This window comes from Molothrus aeneus, chromosome Z (assembly GCF_037042795.1).
Source record: "Molothrus aeneus isolate 106 chromosome Z, BPBGC_Maene_1.0, whole genome shotgun sequence".
Classification (NCBI taxonomy): Eukaryota; Metazoa; Chordata; class Aves; order Passeriformes; family Icteridae; genus Molothrus; species Molothrus aeneus.
In genome coordinates, this window is record NC_089680.1 from 10,240,361 (window position 1) to 10,265,380 (window position 25,020).

Sequence of the window (25,020 nt, forward strand, 5' to 3'; positions counted from 1 at the left end):
CCAACTTACCATCCTATGAGTAATTGTCTCTGTGTCCTGGAGAAACTGAGCTAATTAAGCTGAATTATAACTGATGTGATTAAATACAGGATAAACAAATACTGGGAAAATATCAGCAACTTTCTTTAGAAGCAGAGAGAAGCTACAGAACCTCTACCAGGAGTTCTGAGCTTACAACCAGGAGTTCAAGCAAAGCTGCTTACATTGGCCATAATGTCCTTCTAAAACAAGAGAAGATAGGTTATTGCTTGAGAATAAAATATTGCCCTGGGTTTTTTCCCCCTCCTTCTTTCAAGTGATTAAACAAAGGATTTCAGGGTCAAAAGCCAGCATTACTAGTTCATACGGTACACTTTGCAAGCATAAAAACTGAAGAGAAGCCTTTGACAGTATCAAGTTAATCATCAAAAAGCAACACCATAATTGAATAAAGTTCTTCAGTCAGAGGAAGTAGAACAGGTAGTAATTGTCTGAAAGAGCTTAATGGCATTTAGATTTCTGTTAAATGAATTATGCCATTATCACTCAAAATACTTAAATTTTGAGTGATGATGGGAAAACTGTTAAAAAACAGTTTTGCACAATGTTGCTCTGCTCCTTTAACTCCCCCTCCCCTCCTCATCATTGCACACAGCAGCCAGCCTCTTCTCTCCTTTCTTTCACTCCAGCTTTATCACATCACAATTACAATTTTGGAGCAAAATTGCTCCAAACGCAAAAAAATAAGTTTCAAGATTTGTAATTTCTCTGCAGACAAGGGGTTGGAGGCCTATTTCAAACCCAAACTAATCCTAGCTTCAGATTGATCAAATACTTCAATACCAAAATGATGGTAAAATATATAACCAATTTTTCTACACCTAAAGCTCCAATTAAACATTCTCAGAGATCTTTTTCAATACCCTAAACCTTTCACGCCTTGTTACATGTCACAGCCTTCTGCAGCAATCACTGGGTTGCAATCTGAATAAACTTAACTGCCCTCACCCTCTGAACAACAGCAACCTGTCCTTCTCTCCAGCCCAAGGAAAAGAATTCCCTCTGTTTGTACCAGTCCCCTCCTAGTAGCAAAGAAAACAAGCAGAAGAAATAGGAGGCCATTCTTTTTCTACAGAAGGTAGGAAAATTCCTCTTTCCTTAAATTATATCTCAGAGCACTGTCAAGCTTTTAAAATCACCTATTTAGAAGAATAAAACAAACTCCCAGATCCTCAGTTTCCTCTCCTGTGGGCACAAATGATTAGAGAGGTTTTTTATAAGGCACAGGGACATTTTCATTTATCTTTTCTGCTACTTCTCACATATATTTCAAATGGTACAGTGAGACAGGTGCTAGCAGAGTCCAGTATGGTTATGCTACTTTCAGTATTAGTAACTCAGTTCTGCATGCAGCTAATGACTGAGTCAGCTGGCATTTGCCTGAGCAGCAATGGAAGTGTACAAAACAAACATAAGTTTTAATTTATGTAATTTACTGTGTTGATTTTTCTCCAAGTCTCTGAAACTGTTAAAGATAACACCGATTATAACATAATTAATGTAATCATTGCAAGACTACAGGAAAGTCACTGATTCTAAAACATTATTGCATGTGTAGGCAAGACAAGCTGGACCCTGGATATTCATGCATGTAGGCAAGCAGGTTGGACCCTGGATATTTATGCAGTTGTTGCCACAGTAAAACTTGTAAAAGTTGCTGTTGCACAAGGCTTCTTCCAAGAGATGCAGATCTTGCACTAAAGAAAAAAAACCAAACCTGGAAAAACACTGCACAGAGGATTAGCATCCTCTACCTATTCTCCCCATAGTAATTCCTTTACTTTGATTTTGTCTGTACAACTAGTCTTTATATTCCTTGCCTGACAGGCAGATTAATTTCTGACTAAAAGATTTCTATTATCACCACTCAACTCTGTGCACTGACTCGTAAGCATTGAGGTGATACAACTTCTTCAAGTAAAAATCACCACTACACTTTAACCTGAACACACACCAAGTGTAAGTCACAGAAATAACTCAAGCATCTTAGTTTAATTTTAAAAAGCCTAACAAACTCAGAGCTCAAATAAACAAATGCAGACACTTTCATGATGAATCTCAGCCCACAAGGTTAAAATATTTGAACACCAGTTCCTGTAAGACATACAATAGGGAACTCTTCATCAGCTAAGCCCCAGCTCAACAGTTGCTGAGGGTTGAAAACACAAAATTGAATTTAACCTATAAAACAGAATTAGTTTTTATAATTAACTGTGAACTGCAAATTGAAAATGCTCTGCCTTGAAGGGATCCCAAAAGGCATTACTCTAAGCTATCTGTGATGTCACATAGGTGTACAAGATTTCTAGCACTAACCTCAAAAGGATGAAGTACATGAAATCCTGAAAAGGTGGCAGAGTCAACTTACTACCTTTAAAATGTATTTATGCACAAGGTATTCACTAAAGCCTAAGTAGCGAATACATTTGGCACAGGAAGCAAGAATTGTAACACTTTCCCTTTTTCTTCTGTATTTCACTTCTAACAAGAGCAACTGCTCTATCAATGTGCAGTATCAATAGACATGGAATTCTTTCTTTCTTCTATCCCTGTTGAAAGCTGGCTACTCAGAAATGAGATAACAAAACACAGAATGGCTTGGTTTGGAAGGAACCTGAAAGATCATCTAGTTTTAACTCCCTGCCATGGGCAGGGACATCTTCCACTAGACCAGAGATCCATCCAGCCTGGCCTTGAAGACTACCAGGGATGGTGCATTCACAACTTCTCTGGGCAACTTGTTCCAGAGCTTCACCACCCTCAAGATAGAGAATTTTTTGCTAATATCTTATCTAAATCTACTCTCTTTCAGTTTAAAGCCATTTCCCCCTTTCCTTTCACTCCAAGCCCTTGTAAAAAGTCACTCTCCATCCTTGCAGGCTCTTTTCTGGTACTGGAAGGCCACAATTAGTTCACCCCAAAGCCTTTTTTTCTCCAGGGTGAAAAATGCTCCAGTCCTCTGACCATCTTGGTGTCTGCCCTCTGGGCTGGCTCCAGCAGGTCCCTGTCCCTCCTGTGCTGGGAGCCCAGGGCTGGATGCAGTGCTCCAGGTCGGTCTCAGCAGAGCAGAGCAGAGCAGAGGGGCAGAATCCCCTCCCTGCCCTGCTGCCCACGGGGCTCTGGATGCAGCCCAGGACACATAACACACAGCTTAAATGTTAAGGTCTTTTGAGGATTCTATGATTGTTATATCCTGTCAAACAAAGGGGAAAATGTAATCATGGAAATGGTTTTACCCCCATACATTTCTTCACACTGATTCTTTAACTTTTATGACAGCCAAGATTATGGTTTGGTTAAAAGCAGATATTACCTCCAAGGGCTGACTTGAAAAAAAGAAACATAAATTACAGCTGACTACTTTGTTAGTTCATAAGGCACCATCTCTGTTTGTATGCAATATAACAAACATACTATATCAGAAATAATTCTGTCACTTTGGAAAGAGTAACATCAGACAGGGAGTTTAAATTGACAAGTCTATTAGAGCAGACTTAGCTAATCTAAGTAATGTAGAGAAGTTATGTTCTTTTTTACAGTGTCCAGGTACAGCCAGTCTTTTTCTGTCTCATTCTGCATGACTTTGAAGAAAGATACAAGAGGCAAAAAGTGAGAGGTAGAAAGAAAATAAGCAGACCACACAAAGCAAGCAAAAAACATGCTCCCAAGGATCTCCTATGTCCTCTCCACATTTTAAATTACTGCATGCAGATGTTATTTCATCCATATGTTATTTCATCCATAAAAGAAACCTCGAAGACAGTAGGCAAGAACAACTTCCCTATTCTTCACAGGCAAATCTAAACTAATTTCTCTTGTGTAGCCCAGCAGTCAGCAGAAGGAATGAAAATTCAGGGAGCTACTTGTAATTGATACCAATATAAACATTACCTTTAGACACTCCTGTTTTTTTGTTTTTTTTAATATAGGGTTATTTTCTATTAAGTAGACATGTATTTTCACTTGATGAATAATAAAATGGATCAGCATTCATAATTATTTTTATGGCTTCCCCTTCACCTTCTCAGTATCACAAAAGACTGAGTAACTCCCTCATCAGCTTTTTCACTTTCTCCCCGTTACCATTTTGCACTACCTTGGGCCAGCAAGCAAGAGGTGCACTTCAGGTCTATGACCAGAAATACAGGGGAGTCAAGCTGTTCTTTGCTTCTTTAATTTACCAATCCATATTACACAGCAGTAAAACTTCACCAGTCATGATTGGGGATTAAAAATTCCTACATTCCTCCTTTTATTTTCCATTTCTGGAAAGGAACCAACTTCTCTTGAACCACTGACCTGTGAAAGACAGAAACACATTCCTGTGTATTCTGCAGCTCTATTGGTACACAACTTGGGCCTTAGGTCATGTAAGTAATTACTGACTCATCCATACCAATACTATGCCTTTTTAAAGTTTGGTGCAGACTCAGATCCAAGGCCTCAAACATCAGAAAACTAACACAAAATGTGTACATTCTTGGTGTGAAATAAATCAAGGAAATTATTTAACTAAATAAAGAAACTAATTCTGTAATTATGAGATGCCAACAACCCTCTAGACATAGTCTTCCCTTCCAGCATAGTGTACTAGTTTGTTTTCACAAAAGACATGATCCTGAGTATTACTGCACCAATATTCAAGCTATTTTTACTTCTACTAAAAAAATATTGCTCTTGATGCCCTGTACTTCACTTTCAGAATAACTAAATAAAACTCTTTAAATAATCTGCTAACAATCACAGAAAATCTAGAAATCCTAAATTTAAACCATGGACTAGATGGGACTTATTTTATGTTGAAGACAGAACTTGGCATGGAGTGAGAACATTTTATTAAAAATAATGCTGACTGCAAATCTTTTTATCCCAAAGATCCTCAAGAATTCAGATTTCAAACTCACTGAACAGTTCTGGTTGGAGAAAAATTGAGAGGTAGAAAGGATCAATGGCATGAAAAATATATCCCAGGAGTCATAAGGAGGATTTAACTTTTCAGAAAGGAACACAGATGGGTGGCTCCTGTGGTGTTTTGATTGAGATGCTCTCATTTTGCATAATCTTTTCTAACAGAATTTTTAAAAGCCTGGCAGAAGGAAAGGCACACACCACTGGAAAATAGCTGCTTAAAAAGACTCAGAAAACAAATAGGCTGAAATCCAGCAAAATTAGTACCATTCAGTCCACATGCTTGTTCCTTTTCCATCAGGATGGCCCGTCTTCTCCTTAATGCATTTGGAAGGTTATTTGCACCATAGATAATATGGGGATGGGGTGTTCCCTCCTTCTGTGGATGCTTTTTAATGGGCTCAATGAAGAAATCCCCATGGGGCAGATGGAAATATCCAGTCTGAAAATAAGCACAAAAGAGTTAATCTCTTCTGTTCAGTACTAGAAGACAAAAATAAATATACTGTTCATACCACCAACCCCAAGCTTTCCTCACAAGCCAGTCATTTACGCTGGAGAAATATGAGCACAACAGGTTTTTAGTATTTATTCTGCTGCATACATCTAGGTTGTTTCATACCTCACAGTCATTACAGTCCAAAGTGAAACAGAAAAAATATCTCCTTCCTAATAACCTGAAACTGAGTCAAAGACTCTCATATTTTTACAAAGCCAGTAAAAGGTCAAAAGCTGATTTAACAAACATGATGCACGAGGAAGAGCTGCATCTTGTTCTTCTGGTGTTTTGCATCCATTCCCCGGAGATCAAGACTGGAATAGAAGCTGTTTCATAAGTGCAGATTGAAATGCTGCTCCCAGCTGCAGTCCCACAATCAATTACCCAACCCATCAGATGGGCTGGACTGCATGGTCCAACTCTGTGTCAGACCATAAACCCTCACTGGCCCCCAGGCCAACACTACAATGGAAGCAATAAGAGGTTTTTCATGAATTAGCAAGCCATTAAGAACATCCAGTAGATCAGCTAAAAAGACTGCAACATTTCACATGCTGAAACTTCTCTATCAGCCTCCCTGCTTCACCTAAGCTACAGGGCCCTTGATACCCATCTGGACTGCACAGGATCCTTTTACACCTCACTCTGCCTTGATCCAGGACACACTTCCAACCAGGCATGGCCTTGGTCCATTGTGTCCCAGCATTTTGGCAGGGACTGCAAACATTGCAAAACAACTGTACTGTCCTTCCATGTCAAGATATACAGAACAATATTGAATCTAAAAGCAAAGGATCTACTGACAACCCAGACCACACTGGGGATGGGACAGGAGGCTGGGGTATTCCAGTCTTGGCTGTGTTTCCTCTTCGCTTTCTTGCTGTGGTCAGTGCACCCCTCTTAGCCTATTCTGGAAGAGGGGGAAAAAACTCAGTAACAGTCTGTTCCTGCAGCTGCTGTATTCAAACATAGAATGGCAGGCAAATTTTCAAATCTTTTTGAAAATTCCAAAGCCTTAAGAGTTTCTCTGGATGGTTGGGAAAGCCAGTATGAGATTAGGGATATAAAAGAAATCATATGAATGGAAGAAAAGCACTCTTATAAAACTATAAAATAACCATGGGCTCTGCATACAAGGAGACAAGGGACAGCTCAGTGAGACACCTTCTGCCTCCACAGAAATTGCCACAGGGCCAATACATCCCATATCAAACTTGTGCAAATAAATAACTGTGACTGTCATTTCACAGTTTACCCGATAGCTCTGAAGATCAGAAACTCTTTCTTTCCAATGGAAGTCAAAGTTTTAAAGCCAGAGGTTGGTGTTGGTTTGAAGCTGTGTTTATAGCCCTAAAGCATCAAAGGTTCAGGACTCATAGTCACATGTGTTTGTTCATCTGGGATTTCAGCTACTGTCTGTATGGGTTTTGTTTCATTTTTAAGAAAAAAGAGATTGAGACTTCTGATTATTAAACAACATACAAAAAATGCTTATGTTTCTTTTTAAATCATAAATCAAGGCACACGACCAGACCATACACAGAAGCATCCACGTTCACATTGGACAAAACTTTCAGGCAAGAGTGAATCCATACAGCAAGAATGCATCTACAGTGGTCACACCAGAAGATCTGTGATGTGGCTTTCCTCATGCTGCTCAGGGAATCAATGCACCTTCACAAATCCTTGCCCATTCTTTTTCATTCCACAGGGTTCAATCTTTCCTGGATATTTGTAATTTTTGACTGAATTATTTGATTATTTTGTGGGGTTTTAAGCCAGTTGGGATGAAGAAGAACTAGCCATCTTCATTTGCAGACCCAGATTTTTGAAAGCAAGTGGCAATAGTTGCCGGATTATTGTGTCAACGTCTATCTGCAACAAGAAAGGCCAGACAATCCTACAAAAGGTGGAGTAAGCTTATCAGTGGTAAGCTCAAGCTCCTCCATCAATGCTTGCATGTTAAAATTCAGTTGTCTATCCAAGCTGTATGGAGCAGGGAAAAAAGCAAAACTTCATTATATGAATAGGACTGTAAAAGCCCATTTCCAGCACACAGAGGTGTTCCAAAAGCTTCCAGAGACTTCCAGCACTTACTGAACTCTTGCTCTGCATTTGCACTTTCACCCTGCACAGGCTATCCACCAATAAATTGAATGCTGAGACTAACTGAGACCAACAAAAAAAAGACCAATCTTCACATTAAACTTACTTCAAAGCGCTGAGAACTGGCAAAATTCCCTTTGCTGATTAAATACGTCTTTAGTTTTGCTCTTCATAGCTGTTCTTTTCTGACTCACAAATATAACAGCAAGAATTTTTCATTTATAGTCCATCAGATTTCAAGCTATGTAAATACAATATAAGCTTTTTCTGAGCTTCACCTGCTTTTGAGTGCATTCGCACAGCCTCAGAATACACAAAGGAGGCCAGTTAAGAAAGCCTCATTAGAAACCAGCCATTCATATTTACATTATTGAAAGGGTTTAGTTATCACCACAGAAAAAAAAATTACTGCAGAGAAGCTTTCCTCATTTGAACTTTCTTATGTAAAGCTACCAAGTAATACAGCAACAGACATGGTCAGAAAATAGGGGTGGGTGTGTGTGTGTGTGTGTGTGTGTGTGTTTGCTTGTTTGGGGGGTGTGTGTTTCCCTCAAAGCCTACAGGTGAAAAATCTACAAATCTACCACAGCATTTTTAATAGACTGTTGTTCTCCCCTCTTTCAAATCTCACTCTTTGCCCTCAGATTCTGACATGCTGTGGCTGCAAATATTTACCATACTGTATTTGGGGGTGCTGCTACATCACTTCATGGGATTTTTAATTCATGTGCCTCATTATTTTGACACAAACAGCTCCATGAACATATCACATCTCCTACATTGCATGTCACTTGCCAAAACGACACTGATGATCCTGGAACACCTCTGACTTAAAAGTTTTCAACCATCTTTCAAAATGTTTTGATTTTCAGTATAATCTGCATTTTCCAGTGGAAAGCACATCGTTTTCACATATTTCTTTCACTCAAAAGCTCAGAAGTTTGTCAAAACACATTTTCCAGCATATTTTTTTCAATCAGTTCCACATGGGAAGCTGAAGCTGAGTCCTGTGGGAAGGGAAAGAGCAGCTTTACTCTTGGCTATGGTTTTGAAATTGCAATACTACACCAGACAGGAGGGCCTAGAATTAGTGGGTGTTTGTTAGGAGAAAAAGGGAAGGGAAAAAACAACAATCTGTAGCCTAAAGTTACAATAACAGTATGTTGACAATAATGCTCAAAAAAATTACATCTGTAGTGAGAACAGTGAGTAACTCCATGAAATTAAACAATATTTCTGACAACAAGTCAAACAAGAATTTTGACAACAGGACAGTGACAGAATCTGAAAATACAGTACCTTTTAGAAGCAACATGAAAGAAGATGACAAGATTTGAGTTTTACCTTTAGGTACTTTGCTCCAGGTGCTTATTATAACTGTAATACATGGTAAGAGAAACTAGGTTTGAATAAAATGATTAAAGAAAAAATTGTGGCATATGAAACATGCATTATCAGAGAACTACAGCTGCAAATAATCTAAACAGAACTGGTAAAGTAAATGATCTGTTAACATTACACACGCTAAATTTATTTTAGCTAATCACTTAGTTCCTTTCTGAATGTCCCTTTTTTTTCCCCAGGGATCTTTCTTTTTGAATTTCTCATCTGTTCCTATTTCAGCCAAAAGAAAAACCTAGCATCCAGATGAGATTTTTCACTACATCCCCAGACAGAGCTAGAAAAAAAAAAAAAACCACTTGCCATGATGTTGCTCAGAACAGAAAGAGATTGGGGGTTTTAGGTACTGAGTAATTTGATGAAAGATTTTTATGAACACCACCCACTCTAACTCTTACACACTTCTACAGAAAAAAATCTATGCTTTTAGCACAATTTAGTGAAGAAAGTGTGATATTGAAACATAGCCTTGTGGTTCAACATAGCTTTGGTTTGAAACAAAAATAGCTTATTTTTTGTGACAAAGTAAGTGAAAGAACAGAATATTATTAATTCCATGAGATTTCACATACTATTGTCACACTTGCTATAATATTTTAGGAAATGGCTAGTAGAAAACTTGCTATAATATTTTAGAAAACTGGCCAGAGATGCAGAGTTGTGCCCTGGACAATGTGAGCTCAGAAAGTTCAGACATAGAGGATAAGGGGGGAAAATAGCCAAATTTACAGTAGGATGGGCTTTTGTGGAAGGAAATAAGGTATCTGGAGAGGAAGGATTGTCTGACATCCTCCAGTTCCCAGGTTCCTGAGGGATCTATCAGTTCTGGATACTTCAGAGAGAAGGGTCTTTCTGGCTGGGAGGACATCCTCAGCCAAGGAGAGAAGACAGGTCTCTAAGGCCATGTCTATAAGCTACCATAAAACTACTTAAGATGCACAATCACTCAGAGAGACTTGGCAGAGAATCAATCCTCTGGCTTATAGCACCAGCTTGATGGTGACTACACTCAACTTCATTTTTTCTATTCACTCTTTCTGGATGAAGGTTATCTAGAATAAGTCTTAAGAAGCTAAGACATTAAAACCCCCCACTGTTATAAAAACATGTAAGAGAAGCAAACAATCCAAAATATGCATTCATTTGCCCCTCTGCTATGACACAGATACAGCTCATTAAACAATTCTGAATCAGATGTCACTTCTATGGACCATGAACTCACTCTAGGCTTTGCATCTCACACAGAATCTGAAACGGCCTAGGTACATTCATTTCTACTGAAGGAAATTCTCTGTGACATTATCTTCTGTAGACACTGCAGCATGCTCACTTGAAAATGTACAACTTGGAGCATGTAATTTTAAAAGACATCTTTGTTCATGCTTCATTCAGGTCATGGCATCCTCCACCACCATCTTTTACTGTCTATCCTAAACATTTATTACTTCTTCTATTTTGTGATCTCCCTTAGGTACAAACAGTCCAGGTATCTTATTCCTACATTTACTTGTGCATACCCTGGTGCTGCAGCCATATTTGCATCGTAGAAATATCCCATCTTCTTTTCTCATTACAGAAGATCCACAAATGATGATAATTGCCTGGCCATTAAATTTCTTTGAGCCTCATTAGGTAGCTTCTCTGCAGTTCTGAAATCCAGAGTTCATGAAGAACATGAAGCTCCTACACCTCTAACTGTGCCCAGCAGCAGTCACTTCATATTGTCCAGCTCCTTTCCACATTCTCACTTTATACTTTTTGAAATACATCCCACTGGATCCACACAAGCCAAAACTGTCCTTCTTTGCTGCACTTAAAGCTCAGACACACCATTAAATTCCAACCGGGTAAAACATTTTTTCCCACTAGAGTACTAGCAACTGGACATTTTTATGGTCTTGAAATAGAGCAAAGATAGTATTTAATAAATTTTACACAGCACTCAGCGCTGGTTCTAGTAGGCTGAAACAAGGTGTGTTTGCCACACACTGAGCATGCAGCAGGTAGATGGCATGGCACAGTTGATAAAAATTCATTAACTCAATCACAGTTTCAACCCTTCTTCTATTTACCTGTGTGATTTTCACACTGCAGTTGAGACAGACCACCAAGGACTGCCTGAAGTCCAGAGCACTCTGAAGATCTGAGGCTCCTTCTGTCAGTATTTCCTTGTTGCTCAACTGCTGCAGAGTCCCCTGGGTCTTGGAGGAAGACAAGTCACAGTTCTTTGGGCTGCCTGTTCTGTCCAAAGGGTCTGAGGTGACATCCCGCCAGCACAGCCTGGGTGCATGGTGCCTCGCCTGAGCTCTGAGCCACACAGCAAGCTACGTCAGTTGAAGATGTTACCTTGAGAATTAAATACGCCCAGATGAGTGTCCTCCTGCCAAAGTCAGCTAGGCCTTGCATCAAGCAAGGACTATGAAAAAGTAATAAAGTCTCAAGCTCTGTCTCAGGGTGAATATAATAGCAAGCTAAATATAAATTTTAAAATCAATCAGCTATGCTATCCAGATTGAAGGACGCTCTTTGGTGAACAATAGCATACCTTTTATGAGTTTTTTACTATTTCCTATATTTATGCTTTGCCCTTTCCCCTCCTCCCCTGTTTTTATATTGGAAGCTTTATGGTAACTAGTGGGGAACAAAGTAATAAAAACCCCTGCTGCTTTTTCAAGAGCAAGAGGCTTCCTTTGACTTTAGTCCCAAGAGGGTGAGATTATCAAGTTTTTACTTCATTTGGGATCAAAAAACAACTGAAGCAAGTCTTACTGTTCTAAGACAAAACAAAGAGTTTGCCCAATCCCTCCAAAGACAATTTGGGAGAGTAAGAAAGACCAACAGCTATTTTCTTCATGGAAAATACTCTTGGAATATCTCATTCTAATTTTTCTAATCAAATTTGTTCAGAAAGCACTGTATCCAGGGGGCTTACATGGTACTAACTGGGGATTTTTATCTTGTTAATATTAAAACTGCTGTTCATGAAAATGCAAATTAACTATGTAAAAATAGTTTGTACTTCTCAGCATTTGAAATCTCCTCTGACACTTTGAATGAGAAGTTTCGAAGCTTTGATTTGGAATCCAGTATATTTTCACAGTTTGCAAAACAGGTTACGTTTGATGATTTAAAGCCTACCTAATGTCGAAGAGTGAAGATTTAATACCAGATTGTTAAGCAGTTCTGTGCCTAAACAGTGGTTTCTATTAAGAATGAAAAGACAGGCGAGAGGATTCACAAAGCAGACATGATCTCTAATCACAGAGACAGAAAGCACCACAGTTGTTTTGGCTTCCTGCTCACTTATATTCTAAAACTAATTTTAAGCCAGTGAGCATGACAATGTTAATATTGCAGAGTTCAAACTTTATTAGAGAATAACTAAATGCAAACATTTGATCAAATGACAAGTGGCTTTGTTTCTATTGACAAGTATTGTTTGTATTACTCTGACCTACAGGACCCCCAGTCAACAGCCAGAAAGCAGAGATACAAATGATGACAGCTGCCACAACGTGTGCAGATGGATGGAAGAAAGCACAATTATCCCATTTTCCAGTGGATGAAAGTCTGTCAGGAACCTTACTCCTCTCAAGAGCAGAGCAAGGGAAGGTTACAGCCAAACTTCTTCCTTGCAACAGAAATTATTTTGCTTGATGAAATGAAGTCTGTGAGGCAACATCAGACTGAGCCACCCGTTGATGCTCTTCTCTCTTCACTCTGTTCAGCCCAAAACCAAGAAGTGGTATCAGAAGCAGACAGGATATTTTAGGTCTGCATTTGTCATCATAGGTGTGTTGCAAGAAAAGGATTCTGCCTCTTTTTTTTCCAAACTCATGAAGCTTCAAAGCACAGACAGGAACTAAGAATGAATTTCACCATGCCATGGAAGGGTCATTCCATCACTTAACATCAGTGTCATTTTAAGGTGACCTTAAAGGCAGCCTGTACTGATGCCCTCAGCCTCTTCCTTACTTACCACCCATGTTTCCAGTGCCATTCCAGAAGGTGACTTCCCAGTACCAAAGGAGCAGCACAGTGACATGGAAGAATATTCTAATGAATCCATGAGGAGTCATGGATTCTGCTCAACAACTGCAGCTTGAAGCACACTGCCCTTGTATCCAGGGTGGTGTGTGCAAGCAGCTGCTCCATTTGCTCTGCACAGCCTTGTGAGAGCCTGCAAGCCATGCTCAAGCTGCAGCTTGTTGTGCTATCCCTGGGGAGGAATGAAGGGGGAGGGAGCTTATCAAAACCAAATACCTTACAAAACAGGAAAATTCAGTCCCAGCTGAGGGCAGCTGTGATGAGTGACACGTTACACCAAAAAGGTTACTCTGCACCACAAACTAGTCTCTGTTTAGAAAGGGATGAAAGCAGGAACTGGGATGCGGAAGGAGAGGGGAGAACAAATTAAATGAGACAATAAAAACAAGATTCAAACTGAGATCCAGTACTTGCAGGACAAAGTGCAATCTCTAGTACACAGCTCATGCTCAGCACGTGCCACTCTGGGAAGAAGCAAGATGGTAACTGGCAATCACCACAGATGTGCTGAACTCCTTCTGGCCTGGGGCAAAGCACATGCCAATCACTTGACTTTCCTGGTTATTTTTGGCAGCCTGAGAAGGGAGAGTGATGTGCTTTTATGACTGCATCCGGCACACACCACCACGAATTTTTTTACAAATCTATGAATCGCAGTTCCCTCTCATACATAACAAAGGTGGAGGCTGTTCTGATTCAGCACTGGATTCAGGTCCATTTAAAAGCACAAAGCTTTTAAAAGAGTTAGCTCCGAATGTGATGTAAAGCCCTCCTTGAAGTCTGAAATCCATTCCCACTAATATGAGAGGTACAGTGTGCACACTGATATATCATCAAATTTACCTGTGCACATGAGACACTAAAGCTCACAGGCAGGAAATTAACTTCTATCTCGGAGCTGCAGAGAGATGACCTATACTGTGAAATACAAGCTGTGCAAAAAACCCACTCCAGTAAAAGCAAAAGCCTGCAAGATAAACAAATACTCCTTGGCAGGACACACTCAATAAAAAACAAATCATATTTGATACAAAACCAGTAACTAGTAAACTACTTAAACAAAGACTAGAGTAAAAGCTCAGGTAATTTCCAGGACTCCTGCTGGGAGAGTGATCTGATAAAATGTCAAAGGTGTCTGAGGTGATGGATACTTTAAAGTGCTTCTGAAGCTGGTAGCAAATCAACAAGTTCAACACTTTCCAGAGAAAGGCTGTGTGTAATAAGCACCTAAAAAAGCTGGAAAACAGACAACATGGGGAAGCAGCAAGTGGCACAGATGGTCTAGAGAGTTCCTACCTCTTTGCCCTAGCAAAAAAAGTAGGGAGCTTCACAACAAGCTGGAAGGAAACAAAACATTTTTTCACCCAAGTCAGAGGAGGTTCACATCCCTCTTATGCTGGGAGCCCAGGGCTGGATGCAGTGCTCCAGGTGGGTCTCAGCAGAGCAGAGCAGAGGGGCAGAATCCCTCCCTGCCCTGCTGCACATGGGGCTCTGGATGCAGCCCTGGAAACAGCTGGGTTCTGGACCAAGCATGTCTCTCCAGTTTAGAAACAAGGATGTCATGTGGCACAGTATCAAATGCTTTGCTCAAGTCCTCCTAGATACCACAAAAAACTGGAAATCAGAAATGTTTTAGAGAAGTACCAGAAATGGCTGGATACATTTATGTAGGGAAGATTAGTCCCTCATTTTTGAATACAAAAATACCAACTGCAGCTCAGAAACAGACTGCATGTCAAGGAGATATTCCTACTTTCCAGCCTTCTCTTACTCCTCTTGCCAGGAATCTGCTATTGATCATGATTTCCTTCTGAAAGTCAGTCACATACTCAACAAAGCCAAGGGTCTGGAAAATTAAAACCCTCCACCAAGAAGGAAATCTCCATCTGCTGCTCAGATGCTGTCTTTGCAGGAGCTTTTTTCAATAGGAAAAGAGGCTTTCTTGGTTGAGTGCTTCTGCATTCTTTCTGCAGTCCAAAGGGCTTGTCCCTATTGTACCTTTCATGCTCCAGGTTTCTATTTCCTTGAAGCTGTAACATCAGCCTCAGATACCCCTCAGGGATGTCAGTGCAGAACATGTGCACACCTCTCTCACGTCAGACTAATCCTTCTTGTCCCAGACTAACTTTGGGCCAGGCTGGGCTCTTGGGCTGACCTTGTACTGCCATAGGTCTTAGATCCTCAGGCAAGCATCAACCACTTCTAAAAGAAGTTTCCATTGTACAAACCATTCCTGGGAAATACACTTTTGTCTGCCTGCAAAAAGAAAATGTCTTAGTTGTACAACACACCCATGACTTCAAAGGAGATGGTTTCAGTCTAAAAATTATTAATTTAAGATTTTAATTTCACACTGTTTTGATATGTGTGGATATGTGTGGGTTTTTTCTTTGTAAACTATTTCTGTAAAAAAAACAGATTTTGACTGTTGAAAAAATTACTGGTTTTATTTCAAACTGACAAGAATTAGACCTTACATCAAAATCATTCTTTATCTGCAAAGAGATTAGTTTTGCTGTTTTGGAAATACAACACTTCTTGCAATAAAAGCATTTCATTTTGTCTTAAAAGCAGCAGTCAGCCTTTTAGGTTTGAATGCAGTATGCCATAGCACTAAAAAAAAGGCCAAAATAGATAAGAATTGAGCTATTTATCTGGAGAAAAAATTGCAGTAAAACATTCTTTGGAACCAAGCAGGTGAGGAAAAGTATTTTGCTATAATAATAAAAGGACTCATTTTCTTTTTGTTAAAGTTCCACTGTCTTCTTTTGTTCACAGGGTATTAAAGTTTTCTCTCTAAAACTGGCATGTTTTGAAATCCTCACAATGTACCTCCCAAGAATTCAGAACCCGTGAACCCTTTAAAAAACTTTAAGCTTAAAAAAAGGGCACAGATGTTCAGCTTTTCTAAGAATTCAGCGGTTTTTTCCCTTAGGACTTTCAATACTTTTTACATGACACTGATACAGTGATACGCAGGGAAACATGCAAAAGAATAAGAAAATACTTTTTGTACAGATAAGGGAGATGTTGTCTGCAAATGATACACATTCCTCAAGACATGCTCATGGTCCTGCAAAATCAAATGTTTTACTAAAGAAGTTTACATAAACACAAAATATACTAAGCATCTTCAGCTACTATTCAGCATGACTCTTACTAATCTAGGAATACTAAAAATTAAAAAACTTGGTAACAATTGGAAGAAGTAGAAGATACTAAATATTTGTACATAAATAGTCCTGACAGAACTCCAATGGACTTAAGAGTTCTTTAAAAGAGAGGTGTAATTGACTCATAAACCTCTAACAGATCTTTGTGTAACCAGAGAACTGTTTACAAACAAATTTATGAAGGAATTCTGGACTGAATCATCAATATTTCACAATCTTCCTCTCTTAAACTTAGACAAGCAGTACATACAATAAGCAATTCATTCTGCTCTCACTATCAGCTGGAGTTGCACAGGTAAATACCAGAATTTTACTGCAGAAATCTTTTCAACTGAGACATGAGACTGTGACCTTTTGAAAGACACATTCGCAAATGAGGTTTTTTCTACAGGATTATGCCAGATCCTGACAATTCTAGTGAATCATCAGTAATGGAAATGCTATAATTGAAAAACAATGGTTTTGCACAAGGGAAGGGAAAGGTGTTTTTTTTTGCTTTTATTTTGCCTTTTTTTTCCCCCCTGCATGGGGGGGGGTGGGTGTGGGTGTGGGTGTGGGTGTGGGGGTGTGTGTGTTCCTCTCCAAAACAATTCAGGCAAGATTTTCTCAAGTTTCTCTGTCAGCTTTTTATTCCTCCTCTATGACAATGAAAACCAGAAAATAAACAAATACATCTCTGGCTCTCCACCTCATTGATTTATTTGCAGCAGGAATGGACCTGACAGCCTACATCACACAACAAACTACATGTGGATTCCAAAGCAATGAATAATCCCCTGAAGGCTCAGATGAAAACACATGCACTGTTCCTGTCCCTTCTACTGTCACTTCAAAGTATGCTTGACCATACTCTATGCTCAGTACTCAAAACACAGCAGCACTTACAGGTCCCAAACCCAAATTTGATATGAGAAGACTTCAGGACAGATTCTGCCAGAGCAAACCAGAATTACAGGGCTGGTTTAGTGCAACTGGCAGTTAAATATCCCCTTTTGGGAGGTTTCTTTCCCCAGTGCTGCTGGCTGTTTTCCAATAGCTACATGACCTAATCCTAGACCAGATCACACTTTCTTTTGTCCTTCCACAGCCAAAACCAGTTGTTGGGACGGAGATCTCTGGATTCTGCCTATTTTTATTCAAAACATCAAGACTCACACAAATCTTTTTAGAGTTTCAACAGCTCTGCCCAGTGCTGCTGAGAGGACAGCAGCCACTCTCCTGCTATGCCTGCCCAGACACTGCTCAGATCCCTCCTCCTTAGACTCCAGATTTCCCTGCGCACTTACTGCCCTAACTGTCCAAAACTCCATGTTTGGCTTCCTCACATAATGTGATCCCATTAATTTAGCATAGTCTTAGATTACCTTTCACTGAGAAGCATTAGAAAAATTATATATGAAGATAAGATGCTTTTATTTTCAGTCTTCTTAGTTTTCAGTCTTTTCTCATGGTTTTTTCCATAGTTCAAGTCTCAGCCTTTATCTTCTGTGGCTCCAGGGAAGCTGTTGGGATTTGATTGTCTGACGTCCTTAAACAATAATCCTGCTAATTCAGGAAGACTGTAACCCAGCTGCAAAAGTGAAAAGATTAGCTCTAGCTCCAGCACTTGAAACCATGTTCAGCTCTCAGCCACAGCAATGTGTGGTGGAGAAAGCAACCAAACGAGGAATAAGCAAAAGATACAGTTACACATACACACAGAGATTAAAATCAAGAACACACAAAACACGAGAAGTACATCTAGAACAGGCATCTCAGTAGAATCCCTACAGAAGATTTGAGAAACTTTGCTCTACAGCTACACTAGAACTGAGAAAAGAACTCAGCACAATCAATCCTCAACTTGCAACAAACCCTCTGACCTTTGTCTCATTCTACTGGTAATGCCTAAACACAAAAAAGTCAGTTGAACCAAATTTGCAGTCCTTCAGATGGAACGTTTGTTGAAAAAATACATATATGTATTTTTTCAAAATGTAGAGAAATTATTTTCTTCTACTGCCATAGATCTTTTAGAAATACCATACTCCTGTGCTTGCCCATGAGCCTGTATATGAAAAAGAGACAGACAGAGAGTATCAGCCAGTATTACTGATCCACTAGTACAGATTCTTCCACATAAGGAATCCACATGGATTTTTGGACAATAGAGTGAAACCCACAACTCCAAATTACCTGTAGGACTAACAGCCAACAAACAAAAAATTCTAACACTAATATTAGTGACATAAATATCCAGTAGCAAACACTGCTTCCTAGGTGACACATACCATCTGCACATTTTAGGGCCACTCACAGAATTGCCAGCATTTGCAAGCTGAGTTTCTGAACTGAAAGGCTCAACAAACTGTCAGAATCAAACCGAAAACTTCATTCCTTTTGCTGAGAGGAAAAGTTAGAACATCAAAATGTATGTCTAACATAACATCTTTCAAAGAAAAACATCCCTTTCCAGCCTGCACTCATCCTGCTGCCTTTTAATCCACACTCACAGTCTCATAGCAGGTTTTGGTGATATTTATGCCGGAACTTACCACAAGGCATGTGACTCAGACACACAGCACTAATAATAATTCACAGCACTACTGCCATGTGAATTATTACTCTTTATAATAATAACAGTAAAAATGAGTAATACCCCACATGAGGAAGATTTATTTTATTGTTCAGGCTCCCTATAGAGATATGTCTTGAAAAACAATCCAATAAACAATACCATGTACACTCATTTGCCACAATGTGATGCATATGTGGGTTTACAGACCTCCCTGTGAGTCTCAAAAACAAAAAAATCCACGTTACAGCCAAAGCTACAAGATGTTATGGGCCACGATTTACCTCTTGAGGAACCCATCAAACTCTCTGTGTGCTAGCCAAGGCACAGTTCATTATAAAAACATGCATCCTGTTGATCTCTAAGACTGGCCACCAATTAAGCCTTTTCTTTTTTTCTTTTTTTTTTTAATGCTTGCCAGAGTCCAGGATCTGTTAAACATATACAGATACACAATCTACAGAGGAATCAGAAGCACATCAGAAAGCCTGTCTATAAATGAGACAATAGTCTGTGTATTAAAGTTTGTCTGCCTGTACTTCCACAGATTCCCTGATCCAGGCCACTTCAAGCCCTCCAGAACAGCAATCTATTAATTTCCTCCCAAACTGTAAGGAAGTCTGGGGTAAACCTTCTCATTCTTATTTTGCAACATTTACTACTTTTCAAACATAGTATAATATTCCCAGAAATGTTTCACAATCCCTATGCTGCAAATGAAACACACTCTTTTCTCGGATAATTAACACAAGACATCTCTGCAAGGAGTGAAAGAATAAGCGTTTCATCACAAGAGGGCTTCCAAGGGGACTTCTAATAGGAAAGCCTGTGGACTGATTTCAAATAGAAAAGCCCAGACAGAAAAATAATCTGCAAGGGGAATAGTGAAATGCACATGAGAAGTACTTTTGGATTAATTCCTAATAGATTTCTATCCAAGTTCAGACCTATGTACTTAGACCATAGCATCCTTCTGCCAACATCTGGGATTTCAAAAATCTATCCATTTAATAAATGGCACTTTTTGTAATTTACCATCAAAGAAGAACATCGTTTTACAATATTTGGAGGAGCACACAGAAAACTTTATTATGTTCAAAGATCCTGTTGAAAAATACCCCACAGTATTTTCATTCCGTGTCCAGGTGAGTACTCTTGTGACTGCCCCATGGTGTAGTTATCCTTCTGACAGCCCTTTCACCTGCACTGGATGTCTCAGTAGTCCATTTGGACACAACTAACCAAGTTAAAATGCTGGAGAAATCAGTGGTATCGCCATCGTATTTTGTTTTCATGGGCTATAAAGGAACCAAGTAACAAAGTTTGTGCTTCTGCTCAACTCACTTGGAAGATTGCTGCACCAGAATTCTACCCCTCTGAGCCTGCCATCCAAGAACTACCTAAAACCACCTGCTGAGCTAAACCTCAATAATATTTTGGAAGGACAAGGACTGATTCTGAGGGCTCATAGCCTGATGTGATGAAATTCTGAAAGCCTTCACAGAAGAAGAGTTGAACGCATCAGGGTGATTAAAGGTACTGTTCAGTCATGTCACCTCATGACAAGTGTCAATGGTGGAGATCTGGAGTCTGGTGGGAGGGACTTCATGATGGAGGCTCTGTTTTTCTGTTCAAGCAGATATTCCGGGCATCCTGATATCTCTGGTGTATTTCCCAAATGCTTCTGAGGTCAGTGCTCTATGCAGGATTCCAGACTGAATTGCTGTGGGGTGGTAAATGGTGAGTCAAGCTGGAGATAAGCCAGAAACTTTCCAACTTTCTGAAAAGGCAATGTTTGGGTCATGTTGGTGCAAGAAATAACCTTAAAGTCTTCTTTCCTTCCTTCATTCACACTTACTTTGCTCCTTCTAACACTGAATGTTGCTAAATGATACGGCAGGCTTAGCAGAACTCAGCCCTTTCCCCACTGAGACACCAAAGCATCTTTGAAAATTCAGAGCCTGGGAGGGTTATGAATGGTGAAGCCCACAGAGAGGGCTGGGGAGCAAAAAAGAGCTACTATACAAAGGCCTTGAGCTCAAGTGAAGTTCTGCTGGTGGTTCCCAGAAGAAAACCCAGTGAGGGTCTGGCAACCTGCAGTGAACAGACAAGCCCATGGTTTCCATGTAACTGTGTGGCACTGGAGGACAGCAGAATGTTTTGTCAGGAAGGTCTTTTGAAAAAAGGTCTTTTTCTGATCTTTTGAGAAACTACTGAGCCTCACAAGTGGAATGTCCTCAAACTTTCAAAGTTTGAGAGTGTGATTTAAGACTAAGACCCAGTAATTACTCCAGACAGAATTTAACTTGATAGAGAAAGTTCACACAAGATTAATGGTTTTTGTTGTTTTTAATAATGGATTCAGTCAATAGTCAGGAGAATAAAAAGTTTCAAAACCTTTCCAGGTAGTTCAATGCACCAAAACCCACTTGCTTGAAACTATGGGGAGTACTAAGTCATGAAGGTTCAAGAAATGGACTGTGTTTTCTTCTTGAAGTAGAAAGAAACAGCTTTCCTCCCCAGACAATGACTGCCTATGGGCAGTTCAATTAAAGATCTCTAATTTTGTGGCATTGACTAGTCATGTTTGCCCATCCCTATTCTTCACTGATAAAAACTTTGTCACCATCAGAATGGTGATGATCAGAAGCACCTGCTCTCTGTCTGAGGTAAAGACACTAATTTCTTTTAATCTGCAACACACAGAATACAATACTGGAAGTCCCTTTTTTATTCTGATTTATGCAAGTCTGACTTCTGTTTTGCAATTCTGATGCAATACATGTGATAATGACTAACAGACAGAGTTAAAATACATCAATTGCTCTTATACCATATTACCAAGCTTCCAGCAGTGACATAAAACAAAAAGGAGCTCAAGAACACCATGAAGAATCACTATGTGTAGCACTACAGCAGGAGAAGGAAATATACTCCCTGGCTACAGCTGGCCACCAGTTCAAATCCTGACCCAACACTTAAGGAGTCATTGTGCAATAATGACCCTGTTTATGCTTGGATTTTTTTCTAAACTACGCTATACAGTAAATTGAGGGAGCTCACTGTAAATCTTGTTGAGTAAATTCCCATCAGTGGGAACTGGACTCTAGAGAATGGATTCAAGGCTACACTCTGAGGGTCAGTGATCCCAAGCTGAGACACAAGTCAGAAGTGTAAGTCTGAAATGGAAGAGAGATTACTGGTTGTGAAAGGAAAGGAACTCATGCCAACATTATGCAGCAAGGTGACTCCAGAGTCCTCAGCAGCCGTTCTTAAGTAACTCAGAAAATACTCTACAGCAGAACCAAGAAACATCTACCAATTTTGTGGTTACTTGCCAGATGATTACAGCACTATCAAGGAATCTATTACTTTAATCATGTAAACCAATGTCCTGCATTAGAAAAGAAGCCACATATTGACTACTTTTAGGAAGGCTTTTCATTGTCAATTTCATCCCTTTGGATTCCCTCCCTATCCCTGCAGTATCCTGTCTCTGGCAAAGCTGGTAAAAATGAATCCCAGATGCTAAATTTAGTATTACATGTACATATTTACAAGTTGAAACACACAAAAAAATAATTACCCTCCTAGCACTGGGCGGATTTGGGCCATTCAGCTCTACACATAATTTAGTATTTTTCAAAGTCAATATCAAACTCCAGACATGGCACTCATCAGACCAGATGTAAATATATACCCTTAAGCTTGTGCCCTCAGAATCTCTTTCTCCATCACTGAAGAACAGGCAAGTCATCTGGTCTGAACCATCAGTTTTGGGATGAGTTAAACTGCACACAAAGAAGTGCCCTGCAAGTGTCCTCTTCACTGATCCTGTAGGTGTGGACAAGCTGAGAGGAGGACAGAGTTATATTCCATCCAATACATCTCACTTATAGGGACCTGGGATACCATTGCAGTAGTTTGTGTTCCACTGCAGCCTTCTTTCTGCCACAGTGGTGAACACCACCTCTACTCAGCTGTAAAACCTGAGTGCTGCCAAGTCTGTATTGGTGTGAAATTCACACACCTGGGGCACAACATCTTCATTTAACTTACGTAAAATTTGGCATGTGTACATAACATTGCAGCCCTACAAGCAATACTGAGAATATTCTGTACTGTATGGAGATATCCTAATCATCACACGAGGAATGGATGGAGATTCTGGAATATGTTTAATTTCTAAATTATGATCATTTGCACTAACTCCACATTCATCAAACTAATGAAACATTAGTTTGATGAATGAGGAGTTACTGCAAATGAAAGGCATTGGAAGAAAAATATAAGAAGTATTTAATTGAGAAACACATATCTAAATATTCTCATTAATTTATGTAAATTAATGTCTTTGTGGAATTTTTTTCCACACAACTTTCTGATCTTTTTTGCTTTTAATGTAGGTTTTATGAATTTATTATTTCCATTTATTTCCTTTCGATGACCATTTCATAATATTGAAGTAACACTGGCAATACTAGTGAATAAAATACTGGATCAGACAGATCACCCTCTACGTGGTTCTTATGCCTCTGTGTAAATTTTTGCTGTTGTGAATAACACTAGCCAAAGAATACTACCTCCCTGTACTGTGTTTATTCCTACACCTCACAAAGCAGTCCTGTAAGACATTCTTCCATCCCATTCCAATACAGCTGAATTACAATGCTCATTTTCATCAGCAAATTGTAGCTATAATGAAATAAAAACATGACAAAGCAGTCTGTAAAAATGATGCTGCATAAACACTAAAAGATCTTAACCTTGAAAAGATGTCATTTAATCTGTATTATTTTTACTAATTCATATAGATGATGCTTCTTATATGTGTCCTCTTGGTAGAGTTTAGAGCACATAGTGCTACATATACTATGTCAATTCTCAAAACATAAGGTTTGGGACCCCATAAAGCAGATAAAATTGGGAAACACTACCCCTTCAGACCATTCAGCTTCTTAAAGCTAGATTCTCAACATAAGAGATGTGCAAGTCTGTGAAAGCACAGCCAGAGTCTGTACGAATCTTTCATTTGCCTGAGATTGCTAGAAAACTGAAACATGAAATCTGAGATTGTCTGCTTTTGTTTCCCAAGAGTGTTATCTCAGATACCAAGAAGAATATGAAACCTTTACGAAAACTGACCTTCTTCAAAGTGTGGATGGATGAAGGGGAATTCCGTCACAGAGAACTCTGCCAGTGCTTTCCAGTGCAAGGATAGCCTGCGCTTGGAGCAAGGTTTAAAGAGGTCTTGTCAACTGGGTGCAGGACAATTGCATTAAAAAGGGGAGGCAATCCTTAGTTTCATGCGAGTGGAAAACACAAACACCTTCTTCCTCCAAAATATGATACCAATAAAGCTGTTATGTACTATGTGGTGTGGCAGATTAAAATCATTCCTCTCTCATGTACTGGCTTCTGCAGCGCTACAAAAATACTTCTGAGCTAAACACCAATTCCTCAAAGCCTTCTTTGCAGGTCCTTATTGTCCTGCAGAGTCCTTTCCTAGACAGTTGCAAAAGCAGCCAGAACATAATGTTTATTTATGCCTTTCTAACCCTCTTCCCTCTCTCCTTGCTAAGGCTCCCTACCAGCCTTCCAGTAACTGCAAACTGGAGTCAGCAAACAGCAGCTAAACTGGAATTAATGCAGTGTCCCACACAGCCCATGTTTGCCTGGAATTTCTGTCTGCTCCTGAAGCAGAAGTGCTGATTAGACAAATGGGACATTTCCTGGCTATTTAGAAATTCTAACTGGTTTTAAAACAGCAATATGGGTAAAACTGCACACAGGCTTAGTGACAAGGTCTTCACTATCAGTTGCATACAACAGAGTTCTCAGGGTATTTCTTAAATTCTTCTCCATTATTCCACTGATTCCATTAGTCAAAATTATAAGTTTTCAGCTGAGAAAAGCATTAATTTTTTAGTCCAAATTATGTCTGTTTTGCTTCGCCAGTGCAACAACTTCAAAGGCTGGTGATGCAAGACACTAGGGGAGTGTTAGAAACTCCATTAATGTGAAGTGCAGTTTGTCCAAGCAATTAAGCACTAAATAACACCAGAATGGCATTTTTGTGCTAATAACTCTGTTCACTTTCCAAATTCCAGTCTCCCTGTGTAATCATTCCAACAAAGTTGCAGCTTATTGCAGCTATACCTAATATGGCATTGAGTTTCAGATTTTGGACCACTGCACTGTGCTTATAGGCTATTTCTGAATAAAATCCTCCTAATCAGCCAAGTTATAAAATGAACAGAAAAAAAACGGAGGCACATTCCACTTTAGTTTTT

At 39.5% G+C, this 25,020-nt stretch overlaps 1 protein-coding gene across 1 annotated transcript in view; it reads right to left on the reverse strand.

Annotated features, from left to right (window-relative positions):
- Positions 1–25,020, reverse strand: part of ADAMTS12 (ADAM metallopeptidase with thrombospondin type 1 motif 12) — a 141,536-nt gene that overhangs the window by 84,836 nt on the left and 31,680 nt on the right. The window contains exon 3 of the mRNA XM_066569259.1: positions 5,215–5,389. Within this exon, the coding sequence (XP_066425356.1) occupies positions 5,215–5,389 (175 nt within the window). The remainder of the gene's footprint in view (positions 1–5,214; positions 5,390–25,020) is intronic.